General features: G+C 47.8%; 1 protein-coding gene across 7 annotated transcripts; it reads right to left on the bottom strand.

Moving 5' to 3' along the window:
- Window positions 1-550: 550 nt before the first annotated feature.
- Window positions 551-27,799, bottom strand: SLC31A1 (solute carrier family 31 member 1). 7 transcript variants are annotated; one of them, XM_083807132.1, is made up of 6 exons: window positions 27,693-27,799; window positions 12,681-12,741; window positions 7,934-8,049; window positions 5,678-5,750; window positions 5,117-5,285; window positions 551-4,443 (listed from the first exon to the last, which is right to left on the bottom strand). In XM_083807132.1, exons 3-6 carry the CDS (start codon window positions 8,042-8,044, stop codon window positions 4,242-4,244), a joined length of 555 nt encoding a protein of 184 aa, XP_083663258.1. In that variant the 5' UTR covers window positions 8,045-8,049; window positions 12,681-12,741; window positions 27,693-27,799; the 3' UTR covers window positions 551-4,241. The 7 variants fall into 7 exon arrangements, with proteins under 7 accessions (XP_083663258.1, XP_083663255.1, XP_083663259.1 ...); XM_083807129.1 differs by lacking the exon at window positions 27,693-27,799 and adding an exon at window positions 21,382-21,448; XM_083807133.1 differs by lacking the exon at window positions 27,693-27,799 and adding an exon at window positions 19,645-21,273.
- Window positions 27,800-27,804: the final 5 nt, after the last annotated feature.

Here is a 27,804-nt window from a genome sequence, read left to right on the forward strand (position 1 = left end):
CAATAATACTGTGGGTGGGGGACTGCTATTCCTTGCTGTCTACAGACACCTGCTATACACCAAGCAGGCTCGTTTTTACAGCTCCGTAAAGTTCACATCCTTTGACTCCCTCTGCACCAGAAAGCAGCTATAAGGGGCATCAATTCCCCCTTTCTAGCTCAGCTTTCCGCACACTCTGCTAAGTTTAACTGGACTGGAACAACTGGATTACCCTCACACCAGTAGCTTCCCGCGTTGCCATGCTAGCACCTTCAGGGCTTACTGATCATGGCAGGGGCAGGCTCAGAGGATGCTGCTCCTTACTTTGCTCCCCAGCCACAGGAAGATGGGCACTCGTCCCCTGCTGCTCACTCGCACTGTCACAGCAGGCACAGAAGAGTCGTACCAGAGAAAGGGGCTGGGGCAGTCCAGGCCACAGTTTTCTGGCGCTGGTAAAGCAGACGCTTACTCTTGGAGCTGCGTTCTGAATGTTTCAGTAAAAGCTGCTGGACTTCACCTCAGCTGTAGTCTCTGCACTGAAGATTGTTTCTAAAGCACACATCCACCACAGTAAAATGCAATCTATTTTATTGGTTAATTATATACAGGAGACTTGATAACACAGTAACATTAGACAAGTTACCTCCACAAAAAGCAAGAGTAAAATCAAAAGTGACAGTCCACTGTAAACAAAACTATACATCCTGTTGGATCTGTTGGGACTGGCTCCAGACCAACTGAAAAGGCACTCCAAGAAAAACAACGGAAGCCAGCTGATGAACGCAGCCTGGATACTTTGTGCACTTCTTCCAAGATGATAATCCAGAGGCACAGCGTGTGGAGACAGAATATCAGGGTGCGATCAAAGACAGACACAGGACATCACATTCTAAGCATGCTACATGTGTTGACATATGAATTTAATTTACTCAAGTCTAATAATCATTAGAGTCCTCACCTCCCTCCAAGCACTGCTCGATGCGAGTTTAGTGTTAACATCAGGACAACCTAAATACAGCCAGCATAAAGGCTGGGACTGCAGCAAAAGCAGTCAGCGCAAGTCATCGCCGGGAGGCCGGGTTTTGCTCAGTCTGGGAAGGCAAACACCAGCCTGGGCCAAGAGCACGGCAGCTGGTGGCAGCTGGAGGACCAGAGGGAGGCTGGGACACGGGGAGGTAGGTGGCTTGTCTGGATTGTCAACATTTAACCAAAGAAAGCACGGCCAGAGCTGGGATTACAGATGTCTCTCTCCCAGTTGTGCCTCCCTGCATCAGCAAGCTCAGCCGCACAGAGGGCACAGCTCTCCACTGGGTGCCAAGAGGGCAGAGCTACGGGCAAGAGTCGCCACTGCAGACAGCACATTCTGTAAGAGTGCCATCTTCTCTCCTGAACCCCTTCCTCTTCGGGCCTTCCCTTGTGCACCTCTCCCCAAAGCCCCTGATGTTCACGCTGTGACGCTCACGAGCTGCTGGAAGGCAGCTGGGGCGCCTGCTGGGCTTCGGAGACTTCAGCCCAGTTTCCTGCTAAGTCAGCGTCACTTCCCCCTGCGCGCTGGAGAAAGCCATGTACGGGGTGGGCAGGGATGACTCTTCGAAAACAGAGGTGTTCATCCACAAGGGAGAAACAATTCAAGGGAGGTTACATGTACAGTGATGCAGAACTGAATTTGTATCGTAAAAGCCACAGCAATTGCATGATCCTCAAGTCACCTGTCTGATCGTTTCAATCAGAGAATTCACATCTGGTCACTTGAATGCGAAAGGTGGCTAAAAAGCTCCAGTGACAGCAAGATCAGGCCAAGCACAGGCTTTATTTTAGAGAAAGACATAGCAAGAGGTATATGAATTACCTAGTGTCAACACACAAAGCCACTGTACCCTATAACCACACATCCCTGTAACAGCAACAGCTCCAGCTTGTTCCAGAGACCAAATGTAGAGGTGTTGGGAACATCGGCTCTGAAACCCTTCAGGGATGAGGTGTCTGCAGCGTAAAGCTTTCAAAACACATACAGCCAACTCCAGCACGTAACTGCTTCACGTTTCTCTGACAAGCACTAAGATGTCCTCGCAGCTCTCCCATAGGGACTGGAAGGGTCTGTCTTCCCCTCTCACAGAGAAACATGACTCCCAAAGGGCACAGAAGATCTTCACTTCGTGACTGATGCAGAGAGAGGGCATCGGTCTACCTGTGACTTCTGCAGCCTGCTACAGACACAACTCCCTTCAAAGACCTGACCGGGGAAGAGCTTAGCCTGTCTCTCATCAGGAGATTGCCACAATTTTTCCATGAAAATAGCTTTACTTCTTTCACCCAGAAGCAAATTTGTTACTGAAAGAAGCTATTTAGAAGCCTGAGCTTGCTTTTAATTCATCTCCTTCTGCTCTATATTTGCACTGCCCAAAGAAAACAAGATGACCAAATAAACACCTGGCGTCATCCACAGGAAGGTTGACTTTAGGTGGTGCAATTCAAGACCCGGCAGGACGCCAGGCAGCGGCAGTAACAGGCTTCCTGCTGCCATTCGGAGGGCAAGCTCTGCTGGCGGTAGCATCAGCACAGAGAAGAATCCACACATACAGGAAAGGGCTGTGCTCCCTAAGGCATACAGGCCAGAGGAACGTCTTCACAAAGATCAGCTTTCCTTACGTACCTACTCTTAACAGCGCGACTAGTAGCGTCTTTGGAGGGGAAAAAAAAACAACAAACTGCTACTGAGTGTGCCCAGACACTTTCAACTCAAAAGCATTCCCTGTTCATGTGGCACATCCTAGTCATCAGCCTGAAAACGGTGTCTGTTTTTCAGTGGCCTTCTGGAAATCTCACCACCTTCCCTTCAGCCAGTTACAGGCAAGAAGAGAGCATCCTGGGCAGAACAGGCTCCAGCTCTGCGCCATATTCGAACTGCACAACATTCCCTACAACAAGGAGCAGGGTAATAAAAGTGCTAAACCAAAACTGCTCCTTGGAAAACCCAAAGTGTTTTCTGCACATCACCCATCCAGGAAGCTATCCTGTTTTGCCCATGAAATGTGTAAAGCTCATAGCACCGAATGGGAAGTTCTTTACTGCGCTACATGTATCCACCGCTGGCACTCTCAACTCCTGCACTTCCAAGTTAACAAAGTCACAGCATGATTATTAAGACAAAGAGGAGTCATTTGCATTAGGAATATTTTTTGAATCAGCCCAAGCTGCTCCAAATTTCACCTGAGAATTAACTGAAGGCTGCAGTAATCCTATCTTTTCTTTCTTCACTTTCCTAAATCTCTCTTTCACAGAAACAAGGTTGTTTTCTTTTTTCATTTCACTCAAGGAACAACCTTTCAGACATGTTAGCCTTTAGTGTCAAGAAATCATTTAGCTCTTGCTTCATTAACAGAATTAGTTTTAGTAAGCCAGAAGTCTAGCTCTAGACCCATCCAACATGAAATCAGTATGGGTTCATTGGTCTATTTAAAATCTTTTTGCCCCGTGAATACACAATTCTTGTTCTGCATCTACTCCACACATTTCCATGATTGGGAAGTGAAAGCAGCCAAACTGAAATGTTATCACTTGAAGCTGAGTAAAACCACTGGATGTATCAGAAGACTAGCAACACTCGTCATACTCTGATGGGCTTGGAGGACAGACTCACCTGGACCCCTGAAGCACTGGGGTCAAGGTACTCTCTTGCCAGGACAGACCTGAGTGTGTCTGATGTGCAGCACCAAGTCTTCCTCAGAGGCTGAGTCCTATGGAACTCTGCATTAGAAGGTGCCATTGGCCCCAAAAGCCACAATGCCAGGAAGATCTCCTCCCCTGGCATTATGTACATATTTAAAAAAAAAAAAAAATTAGAATAGCCATTCACACATGTAGGCTCCATTGGAAACTCTGATCTTTACCTACTGTTCATAAAACCTTCACAGATGTGCATTTACAATTTAAAAACAAAATGTTTAAAAAAAAAAGAAAAGAATAACCTCTACATTTCTGTCAGCCAACTAATTTCAATCATGGCAAAATCTAAGACTACAGCAAATCCTAGCCAACGGCTACCACGGGACCCTCAAGAGTCAAACCAGCTGCCTGCCTGCAGCATGGGGGAGCAGCATATTCCAGCTCCTCACATCCCTGCACCCCAGCTAGGAACTTGTGGTGAACTCCAGTTGATTTTCTTTGTATCTTTTCTTTCAGCTTAGGAATGATCCAGTCTTCATGATGGCTGCATTTCAAGAGAGCAGTGGGATGGAGGGGCATCTGGGCAGCGTCCAGTGTTAATGGCAGTGCTCAGTGATATCCACAACAACTGCCTTTTTCCAGCTGAAGAAGAAATAGCCCATCCCTGCCCCTGCTGCCACAGCTATGCAGAGGTATCCGTTGTACGTCATAAAGATCAGCATAAGGAAGTAACTGACCACGACTTGAATGATGTGCAGTACTGTCTGCAGGAGGTGAGGGAAGCTCAGCATCTGCTGCCTGACAACACAAAACCCAAAGAACAGTCAGCATCCGTGAGACGCGGATGGGAAAATGCACATTCCTTACAGGAAAACATAGCTCAGGCTGATGAGATGCCAAGGTGGGTGTGAAATGGTGGAGGAGATAAAGCAGGCTGGACATAAACTTTTGCATGCATTTGTCATTTGGAACTCTTTTTCCCCACAGAGCTGACTGACAGTGAATGAAATACGGTACTTGCTGGGAAGACAAAGGTTTTAGATGAGAAATAAAACTAAAGTTTATTTTAACCCCGTTAATAAGCAAAATGGCCTTTTTTTTCTTTCCTTTTTTTTTTTTTCCTCTGAGAAGAGGCTTTGACTAGCTGTCAACAGGATGATTCTAAGGATTTTGTGTCAGGGTGGCTGGCGATAACACCCAAATTCTGTTTCTGGGAGCTCCCCAGATGTGTTCTTTACTGCTTTGGAAAGAAATAATAATAATAAAAGCTCATCTGCCTCCTTGCTGCTTTCTCTCTTTTGTCCTCCATCCTGAAGGCTGGCCAAGTGATTCAACTGTCAAGCAACGTCCAAGTCTGCAATTAATATACTTTACAAAGAGTTATACTGACTGGAGAAAGTTTATTCTGTCCCAGTTTTTGCCTTTCTCAGGTGCTGCAGAGATTTGTCTCATAATGAAGCGAGATTCTTACCCAACAGTTTTGTGCGTCTCCATCAAGATAGTGCCATTGGGACCTGGCACTGGCATGGAGTTGTAGCGAATGCTGACTTGGGATTTACGAAGCAGACATTCTCGGGCAATCTTAAGGCCTTCATAAAACATGGCTAGGAAGAAGACAGCCACAAAAGCACCAGCCATTTCTGACAAAAGAGGAAATGTTATTCTATCTGTGGAACACAAGATGTTTGCTTTAAAACATGTCAGAAGAGACATCGTGTGATTTAACAACGCCACCCTGCATGGCCTCCAGCAGGGCACTTGTGCACACACATACAGGTGGTAAATGTGAATTTAACTCACACACCAACTGGAATTTCATACATGAAATGAAACCATCAGTCACTTTAGCTAGTAAGACTAGTAAAACTCAAACTACATGAACACCTTCCTCTTTCCTTCACCCCACAGATGCCATTTAAAACAGATTTGCATCTGGCGTGTCTGGATATTTTTGGCATAATAAAAGGTAATACCAGCAACATTCATCAACCACAAACATTTTATTTGGAATGGACGAGACAGCGTTACTAACCTCCAGGAGTATTGATTGTAAGTCCAGAAAACAGCAACGGCACATTCTCATAGCTGAAGTGGAAAGTCATTGCCTGTCCAAGACATAAAGAACATCAAAATGAGCCTGAATAGTCCACGCTGAGATGGAGCTCACAAAAGATTTATCAAAGGCTGTTGTATTATACCAAGAATTTAGATCATTTCAGTCGGTCACAAGATAGACACAAAAAACCTCTGTAGTTGATCTAGTTTAACTGACACAAGTTAGCCATGGCTGAAGATGCTCCCGTTTCCATCTCTAGCTCTTTTAGGTAGTGCCCCTAGTCAAAAGGCATATTCCTTCAAGGTCCCTGCAGAGGAAAAGTGCCTTCTCTTTGCTTTTGGAGCTCATTTTCTCCTCAGCATCAGTATCAGTAGTAGTCAGGGATTGGGGATGTCTCTATGGAGCTCACCCTTGTCTCCCCGTGACTACTCATGGGTTGGGGTACAGGGCACTTACTTCTCCTTCCCAACCTCGTATGAGCTCACACGGGGAAGGGCTTGTATAGCTGAATCCTCTGGCCCAATCCTGCACTGTGCCAGCATACTATCGTCTCCCTGCAGAACCCCCTAATACTTTATGGGAGAAGGAGAGGCCTAAATACATGTACGATAACTAGTATTATACAGAGAGAAGGACCAGAGCTCCCCCTGGGTGAAAACAAAGGCTTCTGGACCTAGACAGTGAATGCTGTGGGAAGGGGAGACACCAGTGATCCCAGCTCAGCTGCAGTACATGTCATCTTCCCATCCAGGTAAGCACATTGCAGCTTAGCATGTTTTGAGCACAACAAACATTCATGGCCCCAGAGCAGAGTGACTATAAAACACCAGTTTTTAAAATTAATTTAGTATCTTTATGTTTAAGTCAAAAACCCCACAAATCAAAGAGTGTTACAGCCTAATTCCATAAACCACAGCTGAAACAGGTATTGATACTTGGTGCAAGTGAGGATGGGAATATGCATTCATTAGCATGTGTCCAGTTTATTATCCAAGATGCTTTACCTATTTACTTCCTTCCCTGATCATTGTACAAGCAATGTCAACTCAAAATGTCGTGCACTTAATCAGACTTCTCAGCTGCAGGATAAGGCATGGTCCTGCAATTATCCGTTAAGATAAGCAAGTGACACTTGTAAAGAAATGGTAATTATACAGAAAGTAACAAATTGGAGAATGTCACTACTTAGCTGTAAGATTATATGGAGAGCTTCATGAGGAGCTCTTGAGACCCTTTTCCAGAGATGTCATCAGTGATGATGCAGGACTGTAAGGTCCACCGGCACTCCTGGGCTCTGTACAGGGCCATGTTCAGAAGGGGAAGGGTTCTCTAATCCTCTCCTCTCCTGCTGTGATACTGTTTGCAATAGAAGTAGCAGCAGTGCTGCTATTTGGGGCGTATGGCTGCCAGGCAAACTTTAACTGAAGGCTTACAAAATGCATTTCTGAGTACATCCCCATTTTAGATTGAAATGCACACTCTCCCCCCTCCCTTAAAAGCTTAAGCTATATTTTAATAATCTCAAACTCACTCCAAAAGTATTTAGACAAGGGAGGAAGAGCTGATAAAGGCCCTAGAAGGAGGCTACACACAATGACACAGATCCTACGGTCATCATGGGAACTACAAAGCTTCAGTGACGCCAGCGTGCACAAGCCTGAACTTGCTTAAATCAAAGCCAGCTGGCGCAGCAGGACTCAGGACCAGCCCACCCTTACTGCCAGTGTGGCAAAGAGCCCTGGTAGCAGTTTGCTCCCCAAACCCAGCGCGTGCCTAAAGTTCAGGAGAAAAAGGGCACCGAGTTTGCTTGCCTGCAGGTCAGCACAACCCACTGTAATAGCGTGCAATCCTCTCAGTGCCCGTTACGGTTTTAGCTAACAACCCAGGCAAACTGCATCCGCCTCTTTTTCTTGCAGGAAAATGCTCACTTTGAATTTCTGCCATTAGCTTGCCAGAGAGCTGACGCCTGGCTGGCTGCTAGAAAGGTTTTTGCAGGGAAGACCACTTTCCCGTAGGATCCCCAGCTCTGAAATACATTTCATGTTGCTTATCACCTCCTACCACTCTCACCACAGGAGAGCACAGTAGGGCCTGGGTTTAACTGGACTGATTCATGCCTTCTAAAGCTAAGCTAAATTTCCAGTTCTGAAGACCACAGTCTTCAAGATGACAAGTTACTCTGAACCACAGACAAGGAAAAACACTCCACTTCATGCTGACTGTGCTACTTACCATCATCATCATCCCAGATCCATGATCATGTCCCGAGGCTGCTGTAGTGTGGTGATGATCAGGATGCATGGTTGGCAACATGGAGCTGTTCATGTGGGAATCGTGAGACATCTTTACTACAGAGATAATCAAAAAGACATGTGGAAAAATGAGACAAACAAAGGGGAAAAATTATATGAAGCACTTTTCTAAACAGAGGATGGTTTCTCTACTACTGCTGCAAGAGAAAATACTCTAAGCCGCCAAGGTATCGCCTGAGAATAACTGTCTCTGGATAAACTTCTGGAGCATCCTCATGGTCCTGCACTCTGACTGCAAAGAACATACAGCAAAGCAAGCAGGAACATTTAAAGGAGGTGTGTCCCTCTCAGCTTTACATCATTGTGTTGCTGCACCATCCTCAACATTCTTGCCAGAAGGGCAGCCTAATGTGATTGAGGTAGCACATGGAGACAAGTGCTCAGCATAAAGGCACATTTCTTATCTGTAAGAGGAAGAAGTCTCTTCTCAATTGCAGTCATGCAAGAGGCAAAAATATCTGGTGCCCCTTTTTAAATTGCATATACTAAAGGATCAGATTACAGTATTTCTCTTAATTGACAGTTATGCATTTTATTGGGAACATGTTTAACCAAGAAACGACGTTAGGTGGTACAAGACCTATTGCCAGGCAAAGGTCTACAATAGCCACAGGCGATCCGATTTCATTTCCATGAGCTTTACTTTGTCACATCTCCCCTCTAATCACATTACACACAATGAGAAAAACATTGAGAAGGCTGCCAGTCTAAATCCCTAATCAGGTTACTGAAAATGAGGTACGTCTGGCCATGCCACGTTAAAAATAAAAATGCACCTAGTGGTTAGATGTGCCCAAGGCCTCTGCACTCTGCACCCAGCACAACCTGGGATGGAACCAGAAACAATTCTTGGTGTGCACTGAAAGTTCACCAAGCGGAAACAGCAACAGGAGTGAAAACAACCCGGGAATACCAGTCAGTCCTGAAACAACAGGATTCATCAGAGTGATGATCCCAGCAAAGACAGCCCCAGCACAGTCCAGGTGAGATACCACTGAAGATAAGCACTGATGCTGCTGTGCTAGATCCTGCCTGGAGCACTCCGTACCCTCCTGGTCCAGTCCACAAGTAAAATAAAGTGAAATCAAATCAAAATACAGACACTTTATCTGATTAAATTATTTAAAAAAAAAAGAGAAGAGGAGGACTTCCTGCTAGACAAATCATCAGGAACATTTATAACAGAGAAAAGAGCTTAAAAAGCTCTAAAAACCTAAACTATTAAAAAGCTCTAAAAATCTGAACTAACTATTTTAGTTTAGAAAACTAAAATACATTTGGTGTTTGAACAGATAGGTGTGAATATATTTAGACCGGAAATCAGAAGTGAAACTCTAGACAAGCTCTCCAAGCTGAAAGCAGAACTAGCACGCAAACACCCAAACGGCAGCCAGCTGACGGTGGAGCTGGTTCGGTCTGTGACAGTGACCTTACGGCAGAGCTGTGCAGGGACCACTGGTGGCCCAGGACATGACGGTCGGTGTGTCCTTGTGGACATCAGTGACAGGAGGTGGTCTCAGAAGGCTTCGGAGTTAAAGCAGAAGGGCAACGAGGGAAGTTAAAGATTTGTGGGAGATAAGGAAGCTAAGTTAGCAGCGCTGGGGAAGAAAACAAGAGAAAGAATTAAAACTCCTTGCAAACACTGAAATTAATGAATGCGAGTAAGCACCCGTATGCGCTCCAGTCAGCTGGTATCAGCCATACACCAACACACAGCTCAGGTGTTTTCTGCTTCTCTGGGCAGAGAAAGTTTGCAGCATACCTCTCACTGCACCAGACTCCTTCACAATAACTTGCTTGGAAAATAACTCATAGTATAAGCTACTGGCACTGGCTAAAAGCAGAACGTATTCCCTGCCCATAGTTCTAGTATTTCGTGGCTATTCCACTTACCTCCCCCTCCAACCTGTGCTTAAATACTGAGACCAGAAAAAGAGCTTCGAAAAATGTTCAGGGAAGAAAAAAAAAAAAAAAGAGAGAGACTAATGCAAGAAGCAGCTCACCTGACACAGGCATTACTGAAGGAAGCCTGCAGAGCAAACAGAGTGATTTTCACATAGTATAGCTTTAAAGCTCACTGTTTCTGAGAGTAAATGTTCAAGAGCTAGAACTGAAGTCCCAAAATACAAACGCTTGCAAAGGAATCCTCTGCCAAGGCACACAAGCTTCAAAATATCTTTTGCAGCAGAGAAGGAAGAGCAGCCAAGGTGGTTTATACCATGGGATCAAAGATAAGCGTGCCACAAGAGGAATGAAGTAATGTAAGAACCGCCCCTCTCCCCCGGCCAAAATCTCGTCTCCTCCTCCTTTTAGCTGACTGCTCCATAACTTTTGCTCTGGCATTCTCACTGGTGACTGCAGCCCAATCTCACCGCTCATTCACTTCAGAACATTACGCTGCCACCAGACTCCGCAGGTCCCAGCGCACTCCACGGACGCCCTGGCTCCTTCCCAGGTCAAAACTCCCTTCGTGGTTGGTTTGGGTCCAATTTTTCACTGACTTACTGCCACCGGTCTTCACAAAGAGTGAAACAGCGTATGTCTTCTCTAGGTATTTACAGTGTATTACCCTTGCAAACGACAAGGCCAGTACTTCAAGCAGCTGCACGTGGCTGGGCAGCCGCTGCACGACGTACGGAGCGTGCTGGCTGCTCACCTGCGTGGCTCCTTGCCCCCAGTCCCCCCGGTGCTCTGACACCGAGCCCGCCCCCCACCGCGGTTACCCAGCCCTGAAAGATGTTTTGTGAGATCCTGAAAAGCGTGGGGGATTAAGTTACTCAAGAGAAAATAGCCAAGACCGACCCTTCAGCCGTCTTTCTGTTACTAAAGATAACCAATGTGCGGACACAACGCTGTTTAAAAATAAATCACTTCCAGCAGAACAACCCGGTACAGTAAGCCTCTGGGTTTTACATCTTAACAGGTCTATTTACACTTGTCTCAGGGTAAAAAGCAGTATCTGGACAGCGGGAGCAATAGATTAATGCTAATATTTCAAGCTGCAAATCTCTGGTTTGCTTTTGCAGGCTCCAAGAAACAGGCTAAGTGACATGAGCTGTGCCTGTCACGAAAAGAAGGTCACCATTTTTAACAAGCCTGGTGCCATACCTAGGAAAAAAACAAACACACCCTGGTTTCTGTTACAGCAAACTCTCTAAATAGGTTTAGCCTTGAACAAACGCGGCATTTCAGCAGCAGGTATTTTTGTCTGAATGGGTGACTTGATCTCCCAGCCGGTGCCTGCTCCACATGTTTGCACAGAGGGAAAGGGAGGCGCTGGGGCGCGTTCCTGAGCACGCCCTGGGCAGGGGACCAGGAACGGACAGCGGCTGCCCCAGGCCCCGGCACTGCTCGGTGTTTGCACACCTGAAGACCTCTCGGTGTACCTGCCTCCACGCTGCTCTGTTACCAGGGACGCGCACATGCGAGGATTTTTTTTTCCCCTCTGCAGTCATCTACCACATAAGAAAACAAATAGGGTGGAACGGGGCAGAGGAATGAGGAAGTTCTTTCCGGGGCTTCATTCTTTCCCTCGAGGTGCTGCCGTCCCAGGTCAGAGAAGCCACAGCCTCCATTTCACGACCCCTTAAATTCTTAGGGAAAACAGCAAGGCCCAGAGCTACGTGCAGCACCTCTCTTGCTTCGAGCTGTCATCTCAGAGCAGGACGGAGCTCAGCACGCAGGCAGGCTCTGTTCGCACAGAGGTTTGTACCCCTCCACTGCAGTGCCGCTGGGGCAGCTCAGCAAACCAGGCTGGTTCCGGGGAACCACAGAAACCTACAGGCAGGAACAGGACCTGGCAACAAAAAACTGTTCGCTCAGGTTCAGCACTGGGATTTACTTTATCCCTCTGCCAACATTTCACCAGCGCTGCCTCACCTCACGCACAGAGGGAAGCCATGGCAGTGGCTCCGGGGCACGCAGAAGGGAAGGAAGACGGGTAGTGCCAGTGCACAACAGAAAGAGTGGGAAAAGGAGCTGAACCTGGTGAGAAGCCAAACACAAAGCAGGCTTCTCAAGCAGATCTCAGCCACAAGACAACTGCCGTTATAACCTCTACAATAGTTTCTCAATCTCTTGTGGCTCTGCTCTGGAAACAGTTAATCCAGAATCCTGTCAATTCATAGGAAATCACGGTTTTCTGCGGCAAACAGCCTTCCAGACACCCAAGGGAGACACACCTTTTCACACAGAGGACACAACAACATACAGGATACACGAACAGGACAGGCTATGGGAAGGAAGGATCTGCCAAGCTCCCAGAAAGCGCTGTGCAAGTCAGCTCAGTCTGAAACGCGGAGCATGAACAGAGCTTCCTCAGTCACATTCAAAAGGAATGAAGCCACTTTCCAAATCAGAAGTCTAACAGGATTAATGACGGAGCCCTGAACGAACACCCCTTCCAGCAGCAAACTCTTCCCTTCAAAACAGTGCCCCATCTTTCCCATGCCAGTTCTGAAAAAGCAAGAAATAAAACTAATTCCCCTGATTTTGCCCAAAAGCCTTGAAATACACCTCTTCAGTTTTCTTTACACTAATTATTTGTTCAACAGAGGCTGCTCTGGCTGCTGGGACCCAGTGCAGCAAGCACGCCAGCCCTGCCTACAGGGCTAGCTCCTGCACAGCACCCCCGGATTTCTGCCCGAGCACAGCTGCGTGGTTCTTACCTAAGTGTCTCCAACAGCGTTTCTGATAGCGAGAACAGGGTCAGGGGTTCCTTCTCTCCTCCTGAACAAGAGGTGAAAAACATTTGGTAAGACTTACTGGCAATTAAAACGAAAGAACCCGAGAGAAAGCCAAGGGAAAAAGATTAAAAACGGCAAGTCGAAAAGGCAAAGGTCTCTTGCTTGCACATCATGTACAGCCCCGTCCTGCATGACACAAAGGAACGCTACATACGAAAGACGTGAGTCATGCAAAAGGCAACCCAAATTTCAGTGCTCTACTCACAGCAGTCCAGCTGGCAGACTGTTTGAGTTACACTGGCTCTGAGCTCGTGGCCTCAAGCCCAATCTTTTCCTTTTCTTTTTTTTTTTTTCCTCCCAAGTGCTGTAACTGGAGGTGGGATGGGAAGCCGAGCGTCTGCACACGCTACAGCACCACTCCCTGGCTCCAGCCGTGGTCACCACCGAATGGTCTGAGCTAGTCAGCATAGGACCCGCGCGCTGCTTCCACTTCATTCGGTTTCCTGGCAAACTTGACAACTTTAACTGCTTCCTTTCCAAACTTGTGGACTTACTGCTCTTCCTCCAGGATCCCAGGCTTAGCTTCAGAGCTGCTTAAAGGGACAGGGGGACAGCCACGGGACAGCCAAATTCCACCTGTTCCTACTACAAGAGCACCCAGCAACGCCAGCCAGAGCCCTCCTGTGCCAAGCTGTATGGGCACACTTTAAAGACAGGGGGATCAAACAGATTGGTCTGCAATTTACTGCAATGTGCTTTACAAATACACACCGCTGCTCTCCAAAGCCAAAACTCCCCTCGGAGCTCTCCTAGTTGCAGTTTCAGCAACCCCAGGCTGAACTCGGATGCCCGAGGAGGGGCTGAGCCCCCACCTCCCCCAGCTGCGTTTGACCCCCATACCTCCGAACTGCATGCCTCTTTCCCCTTGCACAACTCCAGCAGAATGAGCTCTTACTTGTGCATTAAGAATGTAAGCGATGTTCACAAGGTCACAGCAAAAATGCGTGGCTTGGCCTGGAGCCGTGTCACTACCCCAGAGTCCCACCCAGGAGCTTTCACCAGAAGTTTAGGGCTTCCTAAAAGCTCGACACGCTAGAAGGGGTCCAGACAAGGAGCAAGGAAGAGAAGGGAACAGCTTCAGGAGGCGAGCTCCGATATGAAGGTTAGCTTGCCAGGCTGCCTTAGCTTGGATTTCCTGGGTTCTGTCCAGGACAGGAGAAGCTTGCGGATTGTATCAGCGGAGTCAAGCAGAAAGACACTCGCTGCGTGACAGAGCGCACCTTCCACCTGTAAGCACCAGGCCCGTGGCCGAGCTGTTGGTGCAGATGGGTTTCATTAGGCTTAGAAGGAAGAAGACAGGCACTCTGGAGGATGTCCAGCTCGAGATACCAGAGGGTGGAGTGCAGGATGTGATGGGCAGAAGAAGAGCTCCACCAGCAGCACGCCGCGTGCAGCTTCAGGAGGAGACGGTGCCTGGGCAGCACGACACGCAGAGGCTGGAAGCAGTCAGCAAGGGCGTGAGGAGGGAGATGCAGCAGACTAGCAGCACGTGGAGAGCGGTTCTTCAGCAGACACCAAGCACAAGTGGAAGAAAGGACTTTTAAAAATAACCTTGGGGGCTGTTAGATTGCAGCGAGGGGAGAAAGCCACGTGGGAGAACTGATCCTCCGCCACCACCTCCACCAAGGACCCCAGCTGGAACCACTTCAGCACAGCACCCAGCACCCCAAAATCACTCCGTTGTTCACGAACCGTGCCTCAGACAGACGGCTTGCCCAGGCTGAGGTGGAACCTTTCTCAGACCACCCCGACAAACTCCTTGACTAAGGCAGGTTACGCAGGGAGAGCGAAGCAAAACCTTGTGCCACCCACGCAGGGAGCTTCGAGGGTGAACAATTAATCCAGCATTCAGCTCAGGCTCTCTGCAGAACAGCCAGATCCCATGGCTGGGGGCAATGATTACGCTCTGCAAGTACACGCCCCTTCCTCAGTGCCTGAGGGGACTCGGGGGGGGTCTTTGCAAAGCCCCCAAAGAGCCATGCCTAAAGTGCAGTCGTTTTGCTGTTTTTAATTTTCTCACACTTCATCTGAGCTGCAAAGCTCTATCCTTCAGGGCTCCTGGCTGCCACCGTTTGTCTGGTTTTTTCTTTCCAACTCTTAAGTTTCTTTCCCACATTCCACACTTGTACCAATACCTATTTGTCGCTCTCGTTTTAGGGCTGCTCTTTCCCCAAGAGACAGAGGCTGCACCCTCCTGATGAAGCTGTCACGTTACTGTCCTGCACATCACAAAAACGAGTGGTCCAACACTGGAGCACGGATTCCCGCTGGGATGCTGGCTCGCACAGACTTCCTGGAGCTGCAAATCAGTTGGCAGCTCAGAGCACCTATATACATCAGTCAACTTTTAATTAAAATTGAGATTAGCAGAAGCTGATGAAGTATCAGTGTTGGTGCTCTGTGTTGAACCAAAGCAAGACCCACACATACAGCGAAGGTAAAAACTGACTGCCTTCCCCCAGCATGATCCCTGTTACTGAAGGAGGGGCCACAGCTCTTCCTCTTAACATGGCCCCAGCCACGTCCCTCTCAGGGAGTTTATTTTCATAGCAAACTTGTCTGATCACCTTCTGTTAGAGACCCTGCTTGATCTGCCTCCCTGCAAGGGGAAGGTCAGTCCTAAGCTCTCAGCTTATGCAGACTCCCCAGGAAATCTCTAAATCTTTGAACACGAAAAAAAAAAAAATGGTCTGAGGACAAGCTGTTCTTTACAGGACAATGCACCAGACTGCATGAAGCAGAGTATCAGTCTGCCCATGCCATTACTAATGGGCCCAGTAAAGTGGAAGGCAGCAGAAACAATCCTGCATAGCAAAAACACTGACTGTAAAACCCACAACAGTGGAGGAAAAGCTAAGAAATGCTAGCAAGGGATCTGTACAGATGGAGAAAATAACGTTGTGTTAGGCAGCCTGAGCAACAGAGGGACTCCTCCCCAGACAAACGTGTTGCTCAGCCACACCGAAACTGCGAGAGATGGAAAAGCAATAAATGGTGGACAACCACAGGCAGCGCGGCAGAACTGAGGAGTCCTTGCCAACGTTCTCCTGGCTGCAGCCTCGCTTCTGCTACCCAAGTCTGCCGGTTACGGCCCCGTTCACGCACCTGGAGCACGCACACCTCGCGTCAGGACCAGCAGCGGTCCTCTGGTGCCTCACAGCGGGCCCCAAACCCCACCAGGCTGAAGTTCTGCTGGTGCTGGCCACCTCTCAGCCCCATCAGCAGAGCAGGTAAGCTTCCTTCCACTAAGATCTCAGCCATGTTTAGCACGAGGCAACAGCACTAATGCCGCCACTCCTTGCTTTGTGCCTTGTTCTCACAAACCTAGGTCAGCAATGCAGGGGGGCCCATCAGCACAGGGAGCAGCAGGAACTCCCCGCACCTACAGGAGAATCCAGGACACACTCTCACACAGACTAACCTGCATTAAGGTTTCTTTTGAACGCAGGACTGCAATCTTAGAGAACTCTCCGTGCTGGGCCCAACCTGGGGGTCACCACCTCCACCTGCTCCCCGCCACCCCGCTCTTTGCGGGACACAGGGAAGATCGCCGCCTCTTCAGCACAGCAGCTCCCTGCGGTCCCCTGCGCCGTGCGACACGTGAAAACATTTCTGAAGGTGTGCGACAGGCTTTTGGACTCAGGAGACAGCAGCGGGTACTCCTGCCTAGACCACAGTCATGCAGCTGAAAATAGAGCATCGTCCTGGCACTGAGAAATGCAAAAGCTTAGGAAGGGCACGACAGCGGGAGAGCCGCTGGAGTTGCACTTGGCAGCTCCTGCGAGCACCACGGGATGAAGGCTTGCAAAACACGGCGCAGTACTTGCCTTGTCTACAGGTGCTGGTTTTGCAGACACCGCTGAGCACACATCTGCCCCAAAACACTGGCTCGAGGGAGCTATTTTTGGGTGATGGACAGATGCTGAAACCATCACGGTGCTGCCGATGGTTGGCGAGCTATGCGCACACGCATGCACGGCTCTTAGCCACACAAAGGACAGCCAGGCAGGAGGCAGAGACAAGTTTTGGAGAAAAAGACGTGAGAAACAGTATCAACTGAAGCATTCTAGTATACCAGCAACCTTCCACCTTCCTGATAAAGCACAAGTACTTTCAACCTGAGTGATCCCAAATTAATGTGGAGCCCCTGGTGGGCCAGTTGAAAGGATCCGAGCACATCCCAGCCTTGGCCTTCTTTGGCAACTCCAGCCAGTGGGACTATTATAAGCTGAGCAAATCAAAAGTGCAGCTCAGGAAACAAAGCCCGGCCGCCTTGGCCCAGAGCCGCTCACCCACTGACCAGAAGCAGAGGCCAGGGACAGAGCTGTCAGCGGCGCGTTGTTTTTTCACTGCTAACACACGCCAACAAACATCTCAGTCGGCATTCAGAAAAGGGGAGATGCCGCACCAGGGGGCGGCGACTCAGTGACAGAGGTGGCCAGATTTAAAGGCAGCCAGAATCTCTTCAGTAGCTCAAAATCTGCCTGCTCACCTCTGAGGGCGCCGAGCCTTCCCCTTCCCTCACGGTACCGCTCCAGCCCTGGCAGAGCTGCAGCTCCTCCGGCCAGCCCAAAGCGAGGAGGTGCAAGTGCCGTCGGGTGCCAGCAGAGCTTTCACGCCCCTCCCGAGCAGCTTCTTCCCTTCTGTACGTAGGCAGCACCAACCCACACCCATTTCCATTTCTCTATTTCTTCCATCACCGACCTTTCATGTCCTGTATTTGCTCTGCACTGTTTACTCCTCTCCTTTTTGCCAAGCTGCACGGGGCAGTCGCCCCCCTTTTCTGGTCCCCAAGAGCAGAGACGTGCCCGGAGAACGGCAGGAACATGTCCCCAAGAGCAGAGACGTGCCTGAGACCAAGGCACCTCACAGACACAGGGCCTGGGGAGTCAGCGCCAGCCCCACGGCTCCCGGAGCAGGGCAGCCGCCTTACCAAGGCTGTCTCGCTCATCTGGGTGCGCCACGGGATCACAAGTGCCAAAAACTGACAGAGGATGCTACGTTACCGTTTCTTCACAAAACTGCCAGGCTAAAGGGCTCCTCCACCAGGATTCCTTACAGCCAGCACCGGCACCAACGCAGAGCTAGTACCAACAAGTTTCCATCAAAGGCCGTTCCCAGGAGGCATCTGCCGAAGAACCTCTTCAGCACTCCCTGTGCATGCCAAAGGCTTCTGAAGCAATTATCCCGAGACTGCAGTCTGGCAGGGCACTTTATCACAGCTCCATCTCTCCTCCTCAGATCATCAAGGCTACGAAACAGCAGCGCAGAAACACGTCCCCATCTCACAAAACGCCCAACACCCAGGGAACAGAAACCTGGAGGCCTCCCCTCGCCCCAGGGACCGAGCTGTGTTTAAGCAGAGATAAGGCAGAGAGGTTAAATCCCAGTGGTTTAACAGGCCTTGGTGGGACGCCAGCAGAGCTGAGCGCATTCTCACTGTGCCTGACGTTCAGGCAGGACCCTTCTGCTAGAAACTTCTCGGTGCTTGCTGTCAGCCGAAGCGAGCGGCCCAGCCCTCCTTGGAGCCAGCGGAGGGCAACAAGACGGCAGCGGGGAAGAAGAAAGAAGAGCGGTGCCACATGACCCGCACTTTCCAACATTGCACAACTTCTTGAATAAATAGACACTTCCTTATCCTCGGCAGCGGTTTCTGCAGAGATGTTACACAACCGAGCACGGGAACGGTGAGCAGTGAGATGCGATCCACGCGGCTTGAGAGCCGGACACATCCTGCTGCTTCGCCCCGTGCTCAGGGACTGAAGCAGGGCCCGTGCCTCGCGATACACTTCAAACACTTTTTAGTCTAAAAAACCACAATCTACATTTGAAAACTTATTCTGGCAGAGATATTAAATAACTTCTGCTTCCTGATCCCAGCTCTGAAGAAGCTGACATTCAACCCCTCTTCCTATTTTATACGTCCTAATCAAGGACAGCTTCTAGCATGGATTCTTCTATTTACAAGAGACTTTTTTATTTTTTTTAATTTAATGATGGCAAAACTCACATCTGAAAAAAGAAATAATAAAAAAACCTTTTGTGTGCAACTTTCTCCATTGTGTTCACTAATTTAGCAATCAGATTCCTGCAGGTTCATGCCACCTGCAGCACTGGTATGTATGAAAAGGAGAGAGCTTGCCTCACACAAAAAGGGTGTCCCTGCCCAGAGGGTAAGGAATTGTATCATTGTTTGTGACCATTCAGTGGCCACACGCGGATGCAATCAATCCCTAACAAACACTGGACAAGGTACTGCTTGCAAGCTGATATCTGATAAAGCACTGCTACATGGTTTGCTGAAGTGGGAATACACACACCAGTATAAACACTATTAGCAGCTCTGACCAGACCCAGCTAAAATGGTGCCTTCTAGTCTTAAATCCTGTACAATGGTAAAATAATCTCAGGAGACACACAATGAAACTAGGAGCCAGCAAGCACATTCTCAAGTAAGCAAGCAAAATTTTCTGCAGTTGCAAAAATGCCGTGTGACTCACCGTGCCCTAAAAGTGCACTAGCTGGCCTTTAATACAGGTGAAAGATTACAGATGTTATCTAGCGAGATCATAAATACCTTTGTCTCATGCAGATAGAACTAATGCACAAGGTAATAAAACGAATAGCATCATAAAAGGAAGCCAAAAGTCCGTCAACGCAATTCAGAAGATTCACAGATCTTCCTCTACTTGACCTTACTGTTCCTGATGAGACATCAGGAGCGCCTGTGGTTGAAATTTTTCATCACAGAACCGCTGAGGCCTAGGAGACCTCCTGAGATCATCTCATCTAACTTCCCTGCTCAGCTAGAGCAGCTTGCCTGGTCAGCACCTCATCACCACCTAGGCGCTACAGCAACGTGTGTGGTTTAATGCCCTGTACGTGCCAAGGACTTAGCAGGTCTCGCAGAGATGGCGAGGAGCTGCTGCATGCTCTGGAGAGCGAAGGCTCTCCGACTGATGGACGTGGATCCAGATCAGCAGTCTAACTAAAAAGCTCCTGCTCTTGAACATTTCGTCCTGGGAATCCTTCGGCAGAAAAATCTTCCCTCCAGTCAACTCAGGCCATGTCTAAGGCACTGCAGTGGGAACAAAGACACTTTTAAGTGAATGGATCAGCTGACAACAACTTAGCCATAGACACAAACCTGCACACACGGAAAACGGGCTTGGTTTTCACCTTTGGATATTTTTCACCATCACAGCCCGTCTTAAGCCAGAAAGAGCCAGCAGCCACACAAGTTCTAAATCGACTTTCAGGCTATGTTTTGAGAATCTGGACAAGAAGGAAAGCACGCTCCAGAAGTCCTCATAAATCCAGTTTTAGGAATCCATTCCACACATATGACATGAGATATACCCATGTAAGCAATTCATACTTGTTTTTCCATCTCCAGTACAGCCACACACTCATCGCAGGGCAACACCTTCACCGAGCATTAGCTTCTACCACATGTGAAAGCTTCCTTGAATAAAAATCCCAGGAGCACATTTCGCCCTAATTTCTCCTCCCTTTCTTCTCACACTTAAATGGCTGTTTGCCTGCAGTTGCTCCTCAGGTGCGTGTCTGTATGCAGACACAGCATTTTAAGGTGGCCACTCAGCCGTCCGCCTCCCCTGGAGCTGTCATGCTGCAGCCTGTGCCAGACCTTGCCGCAACAGCCATGCGTGGTTGATGTCAGCTCACACGGGAACACGCTTGGGTTTCCGAGTCCTGGTCTGGCATGTCAGGGTCACCTTTTCATGGCAGACTTTTCACTAAACAACTAACAGTTTGCAAAACAGACTTTTAGAAAAATATTTAGTTTTCCCTGCTTACAGAAGCGCAACGCATGCCTGCTCGTTTCACTCTGTGTCACCGTCTATGACTCTGCCTCCAAACAAAAGCTCACTCTACCAGAGCCGAGGAACAAATTATTTGGGGCTTCAATTGTCGAAAACACTGGTTTGTTTTGAGAAGCCTGAAGCTGTTTTTCAGCAAAATGCAAGGTGGAATATATGTCACCATCAGCAAAATCCATGCTACTATGCTTTTAATTAAGCCCAGGATGTCGATCTCTGATCCGGCGGATGGTTAAGACCAAAATATACATCTCCAGAGGCACTTTCCTACTCTTGCTCTCTCATCTCAGATACAAGCAAGAAGATGGAACGTGTGACATACAAACAGTCACGCCAATCTTTGTAAGAGTTAGGGAAACAGATTCATAGCCCTAGTCCATAGAACAGCGCACCTCTACATTTTCACTTTGGGGGATGCAAAAATACAATCCCACCTTGAAGCTTTGTCACCTCAGCAGGGGAAAAGATCTGCGATATCAAGAAACAGGAAAGGGCCGTCAAACCAAGCTGTGCTCTGGGAAGGGACTTGCCTTTGGAAGAGTCAAGTAGTCTTGGTCTCATGACACTCTTCTGACAGGATTACCTCTAGGGTATAGAAAGCTAGAAGTAATAGCGATCAACAGATTTTTGATCCTAGCTCTGAGTGACAATAAACCACCCTGGGAATAAGCCTTAACACTGCCTTTTTCATCTAGCTCTCAAATCCTTGGGCTGCCACAGAGCTGCTAATCCAAAGTAGAAATGATTCAGAGCTTAAAAAAAAAAAGAATCTGAGTACTTACTATTCCAGGGACAGATTTTCCATCTACTGCCTCCAGGAGACCAGTCTTCTCCAAATGGGCTACAATCCTGAGATGGATCAAAGTTTCCAAACTTTCAGATAATGCTGACAAGCAGAATGCATATCATTATCTACAAGAAGGCTAATCATTAACTACTTGCTTGGATTTAACTATGATCACTTTTACTCCGCTTTAAACCTGTTTATTGCCTGATCCACAGCCAATTTCAAGCCAGACCTATTACCTGCAATCTGGTCAGTGGGGAATTCAGCTTCTCCTACGTAGGCAAAAGCAGGGATAAAGGCTGAAGCAGCAGGGATTTGGGCTACATTCTACTCTGGGTGAAACCATCTCTCACAAAATATTGACAATCCCTATTGTTACAGCCAAAGATTTCATATGACCCAAGATAAATATTTACTGCTTTGCCTATGCAGCCCACAGAAGGCAGAAGTCAATCATGTCAGGACCAGATGAAGGGCTGGGATGCTCACAGAAAGCTCCACGATAGCTAAAGTAACTCCCGAGTTTTCCTCACAAGACCTTTGCAAAAATGCACCGAGATTTTAGAACTCTGCCCTTCTAAGACTGATTAAATGTGCTGTAGAGATGATTTTCAAACACACTGCACAAAACGTGTTTCAGATTTTAATTTGCCAGAGAAATTAGTGCTTTGCTTGCTTTTGGATATCGTAACAGAACAAGCTTAGGTTCATTTAGTAGCTATTCCACAAAGAAGAAATGTGAAGTTTTCAGGGGTATAGGTCAGTTTCTAGGGGTTTAGAGGGGTGGCAAAAGATGACAATGAGGCAGATACATGATAAAATGTGCAGAAAGTCTCCAATGACATGTCCTAGTCAAACACCGACTCTCTGACCTCTCTGATTAGTAGCTGGCATCAGCAATTGCGATGGAAGAATAAATGTGACAAAGAAGAAAAAGTTCAAGAAGCTCTACTGGGCTCTGCAATACAAATGCCCGTATTGTAGGCACAGTGGTTTCAAGAGCCGCATGAAAAGGAATCAGCTGGCAAGCAGCGCACATGATCCTACAATGGTGATGCACTGGAAAGTTTTACTTAATTCAGCAAACTAAGGAAAGTTGTATGACTGCCAAAAGGCGTTTTTAAGCTATTTTGTATTCTGCCCGTTTTGCTTCTCCACTAAAAAAGAGTATTAGACTTTATTATGCACAGAGCACGATATTTTATAACTAAGGACATCACTTTGCGTTTATGCTCTGTATGAAGAAGGCGGCTACACAGAAATGGCTTTACAAGTACAACCAAACACACAGCAGGAACACGAGGAACTCTTTCCTTTAAATTGCGTAGGCTTCAGTTTGACAGTTTCTGTAGCTTATTTCTCTGGCCTCCTTGAGTCTCACCTGACATCACCTTAAACATTAAGGTTCAGTACTTCCTTGTGAGATAATGTCTTATCCCAAGTTCATGAGGGCCACCAAAGCTAATGGTAACCTGATTTGTATAAAACTCTCCTGGCAGAGAACCCAGAAATCATGACTCAGTCTCTCATGAAGTCCATTAGACCAGGAGCTCAGATAAACATGGGAGCCATAAAAGAGGCAACCAAGAGAACCAGACCAATGCTCTAAGTTGCATTTTGCTTCCATAATATTCCATGGCTGGGTGTGTTCCTCAGGAGCTTGAGCTGCTACTTCCCTTATCACTTTGATGTCCAAAGGTTGACTTACCATATCGGAAAACCCGCAGGGTATCTTGCTGCCCTCCCACGGAGCACTGCACTGACAGCAGCCGCTGCTGTCACGTCCTGAGGGCTGAAGGAGAATGAGCTGGGATCGCCTGCCTGCGGGGAGCACTGCCTTTGAGCCTGCTCCATTTGTTAGTGTTTTTCTTTCCCAAGTAAAGGATGCAAGCTGGAAAACGCAGGCAAGCTGTGACAATACGTTGTCAAATCTCTATAGCACAAAGCCTTTCAGAGCAGGAAAAGTTAACTGAGGTAGTAACTGATTAATCAGATGCCTGGCTCTCAGCACTGCCTCTGTCCAGACACAACACGGAGAAACCCAGCCGGGAGCTGCGAGGAGCTGCTGGGCTGCACCGTGCACTGAGGCCGGGCACTCACGACACCAAGCCCGCAACGGGCTGCTCAGCTATCCCACACAGAGCATGTTCAGTGTCTGAAAGCAATCAGACAAGAAGCAGGCCGGGTCACAGGGACAAGCACCTCCTTCAGCAGCCTGAAGCCACTCGCCATGAGGTTCTGCTTTTCAAACAGCTGCTTCTCCAAGCTCACAAAGCAGCAGGCTAGCCGGCAGGCTACCGAGCATCAGCCTGTAAGATGAGGAAGTGCACTGCATCTTGGAGGTGGCCTGAAAGTAGCTAATCCTAAAAATCCAAGTCCAATTAAATTACCTATAACAAAGAAAAGCCTGTAAGTTTAAGTGTACGCACACCTTCCACCAAGAGGAGACACATTAAGTCTTTCAAAAAGAAAAAAAGCTAAGACCGTCAAGCTTTCTCTTAGGCAAGTTAGCCAAAAGATCAGCTCAACATATCAAAAAGCTCATTTTCCAAGCTCATGCTCCTTGAGCACAGGAATGAGATTTGAATCTTTGATCCCTACTGAGCGTGCATGGGAAAAGATGGTTTGTGAAGCGAAGCAGCTCCCTGAAGTCACAGGAGAGCACTTGGTGCTCTCGCTCTTCGCTGTACAACAGCTGTATCCTCTTCCTGGCGTTCTCCCAGCTTCGCAGGCCCGATATCGGGATGTGCTGAGCATCCAGTAAGAACAGAAGAAGCTCAATCACTTGCAACATTTTGGTCCGTTATCCAGAAATACCACGGTCAGCTATATTAATTTACATCAATATTAGAGCGAACGGATTGTATGCACGTAGACCTTTTTTAAACAGATTATAAATGGCTTCCACACCTGTGGTAAAACGACTGTGGGATTTGGTAATTTTATATGCGTGCACAGTGAAAGAGCAAAAAAAATTAGATTTAAATTTAAAATATTTTTTCATATAAGCAATTGTTCCAGCTAGCAATCAGTTGCTCAAATGGAAAGGACTCTTGCAGATATGAACTGGTGAGAGAGAGGGAGGAAAAGACATCTTGTGAAATCCTTGCTGAGAAGATGGCAACCACGACTGGAGCAACAGAGAAGGAAAGACATAAGAAAATATTTTATCACAGCCTCCCCCATCTAGATTGGCTTCTAGACCAGAAAAGTCAAGTTCCAGGACCAAAAAATGAAAGGCTTTAGAAAGCTAATTTGTAGTGCAACAAAACAGCAGTTTAATTTGTCTGCAATAACTAGTTCCATTATTCTCTGCATTAGCAGATTCCAGCTTTCAGCTGAAGAAAAGGTTAATGAAAAAATCATTGGTCTCGAGTCCCCTGGGACTTGACTGGGAATATTTCCAGAAACTAGGATTGAAACAAAAGGCAATAGTACTCTATTAACTAAGATTTGATTTTCTTGAAAAAACAAACAAACAAAACAACAAAAAAAACCATTAACTAGATTGAGTCTTTTTCATCCTTCCCTAAGAAAAATTGCCAAGACTCCAGCAATTTCCTGGCAGATTCCTGGAGAAGTTCATGCTGGCAGTCTGCTTCAGCTCAACTTCGCAAAATTCTGAGGCAGATTACTGCTAACTTTCAGGGTGACCTTCAGTCAAGTGTGGAGAAGGCAGGTCTCAGAGACATGAAATTTTCCTGCTGGGCAGAGGAGTCTTTATAGCAAATACAGAAGCCAAAAAGGAAAGGAAAAAGTATGTTTTAGTTCAAAGAATAAAAAACTTTTGTCTTCCCTCTGACCTAACGTCTGACTGAAAAACAAGATAGCTGAAAGGAAGCTCCTTAGGGCACTGACTAAAGACTTACTGTGCGAATACGGCAGGTCTTCTCCTTTATTTGTACTAGAAGACTGTTAAAGATTAGTATTCTCAGTGCCTTCCCTTCTCGAGAGTAAAACTCTCATCCAGGGATAGGGTGTCTCACTCATCCAAAACTTGGAAGTTGCTCTGTAGAAGTGGGAGTGAGAGAAGAATCCTTCCAAACCTTTTTTTGAGAGAGAAGAGAAGAGAAGAGAAGAGAAGAGAAGAGAAGAGAAGAGAAGAGAAGAGAAGAGAAGAGAAGAGAAGAGAAGAGAAGAGAAGAGAAGAGAAGAGAAGAGAAGAGAAGAGAAGAGAAGAGAAGAGAAGAGAAGAGAAGAGAAGAGAAGAGAAGAGAAGAACCTTCTTGTCCTTGCACCACTGCAAGCCAGAATAACTGTCAGGGACCACACCTTTAAAACAAAAAAGCACACATGCAGAAGTGACCTGAAAAGCTTACTTAATTCTTCATCTTTACTGTAGCCTGGAGAAATTATTGTAATTATCCACGTATCTCAAAAGCTGCTCTAGATTAGAAATCCAGTAAGAAATAAGAATAATTCTCTGTAACTTCCAACAATTGGCAAAATTTCAGTAGAGAACAGCTGTATAAAATCTAGCAGTTCATAAGACAAAGTTGCGTGGGAGTGTACAGCCCCTCTGGGAATATTGTTCTTTTCTATTTTTTTTTTTTGGGGGGGGGGGGGGGGGGGAAGCAGGGAATGAAGTAAAAATGCATAGCGCAGATTTCAATCTACCTAACAGAAAGCATCACTTTAATTTTGTGTCATGCAGCAGAGCCGCCGCAGCTGGCTTCACCAAGGTATTCACGCTGCTCTGAAGCCAACACGCATTTAAACACTAATATTTACACATCATTCTCAATGCCCCACGTTTTAAGGAAGGCTGAGGAAAAGTAACACATAGTCCAAACCCTGCAGAAAGTCTCAGAAAATGTTACATCAGAAGTAGTAAGAATCGGAGCAATTAAATTAAATCCTAACTTAGCCTACACGATCCCATATTGTTACGCACAAAAATACTGCAGAAGCTTTACTTACTTCAGGCTCTAGCAGAGGCAAGTGAAGATCAAACAGATTAAAAGAAACTAATAAATACTTGCGAAGAGAGTTTAGTCCACCCTTGCACAAAATACAACACTAGTAAGCATTCTGAAGCTTAGTATTTGAGCATGGACAGGAAAAATTGGTCTATGATTGTGAATTTGTGTGCAGCCACAAGCCCGCTGGAAACTCATTTGCTGAAGAGGGCGATGAACAAAGCTTAAATTAAAAAAAAATGGTAAGTGGTTAAGGTTAGGCTTAGAAATGAGGCTTGCCTTAGTGCTGCAGTACGCATTTCTACCAGAGACTTTCCCCCGCTTCGCTGAAATTAAGACTCTGTGCCGAATCCCAGTTTGGGAAAGCACGTTGGATTCTCAGCTCAGGGGTTGTTCACGGGACAGAAATCCTTGATTGTACCGGAACTGTTATGTTTTACCTTCCTAAGTCTTCCTGCTATCTAAATTAAGCCCTGTACTAAAAAAAAAAATAATAATATATTTTCAACAGGACTTAATAACACCAGTATTCTTAAGTCACTTGAAAATTAAATGCTAGTGCATCACTAGGCCTTATCCATACAGGCCTTCACTGTTTAAAAAATACATCCTGACTACAAACTTGACAGAAACAAAGGAGGCAAAGCACCAAATTCTCCTTTCACTTCAGAAACGCAAGAAGCCCACCCACCTGAAGTTCCGCTTCTATTAGCGATTAACACCGAACTATTTATAAGATATCTATCACGTGTGTGTGTGTGTTTTTTAAATAGAAGCATAGTTTGTCCCTTTGCAGGTTTCACTCTAAAATAATCACACGTCCCTCAGCGAGAAGGGCATTTAATGCTCCTGCGGGTCTTCTCCCCTAGAGCTGAAGTGGCCGCCACCCCCGGTCCCGCCGCACTCCCACCACGAACAAACCCCCGTTGGGATCTGGGTTTCGGACACCTGGCTTTGGGGTTTCTGGCTTTGGGGTTTCTGGCGTTGGGGGATCTGGGTTTGGGGTTTCTGGCTTTGGGGGACCCGGCGCCCCCCGAGCGGCCCCCCAGCGGCGCCGACAGCCGCGGGGCACCCGGGGCCGCCGTGCCCGGTCTGCGGGCACCGCCTGGGCGCACACCGGGGCTCGGTGCCCGCTGCAGGGCCCGGTTCGGGCGGCTCCGGCAGGGGCGGGCGGCTCCGAGACCCGGCACCCGCCGCGGGATCGCCAAGAGCCCTCCCCGCCGCCCCCCGTACCGCCCCCACCGGGACCCCCCGGGACCCCCAGGACCCCCCGGACCCCGACCGAGCCCCCCCCGGGCGGCGATACCGCCGCCCCCCCCCGTGGCCCGCCCACCCCCCTGAGGGGAGCTAAGGGGGGGGGGGGCGCGCGCGGAACCCCGTCACTCACCGCGCGACCGCCACGAGGACGCGGCTGCCTCGCCCCGCCCCCTGCCCGGACTCGTCCGCTAAGCCCCGCCCCCTCCCTCTCCCCCCGCCCGCGGTACCGGAGCGCCCCGCCC

The sequence above is a fragment of the Anser anser genome, assembly GCF_964211835.1.
Source record: "Anser anser genome assembly, chromosome: 21".
NCBI classification, from domain to species: Eukaryota; Metazoa; Chordata; class Aves; order Anseriformes; family Anatidae; genus Anser; species Anser anser.

What these genes read in the sequence shown, in the direction of transcription:
- SLC31A1 (XM_083807132.1), bottom strand. Translation starts at nt 8,044, where the DNA reads ATGTCTCACGATTCCCACATGAACAGCTCCATGTTGCCAACCATGCAT. An exon ending in GATCTGGGATGATGATGATG is followed by an intron (nt 5,751 to 7,933) that starts GTAAGTAGCACA and finishes TGTCTTGGACAG; the next exon opens with GCAATGACTTTCCACTTCAG. An exon ending in GAGACGCACAAAACTGTTGG is followed by an intron (nt 4,444 to 5,116) that starts GTAAGAATCTCG and finishes TTGTGTTGTCAG; the next exon opens with GCAGCAGATGCTGAGCTTCC.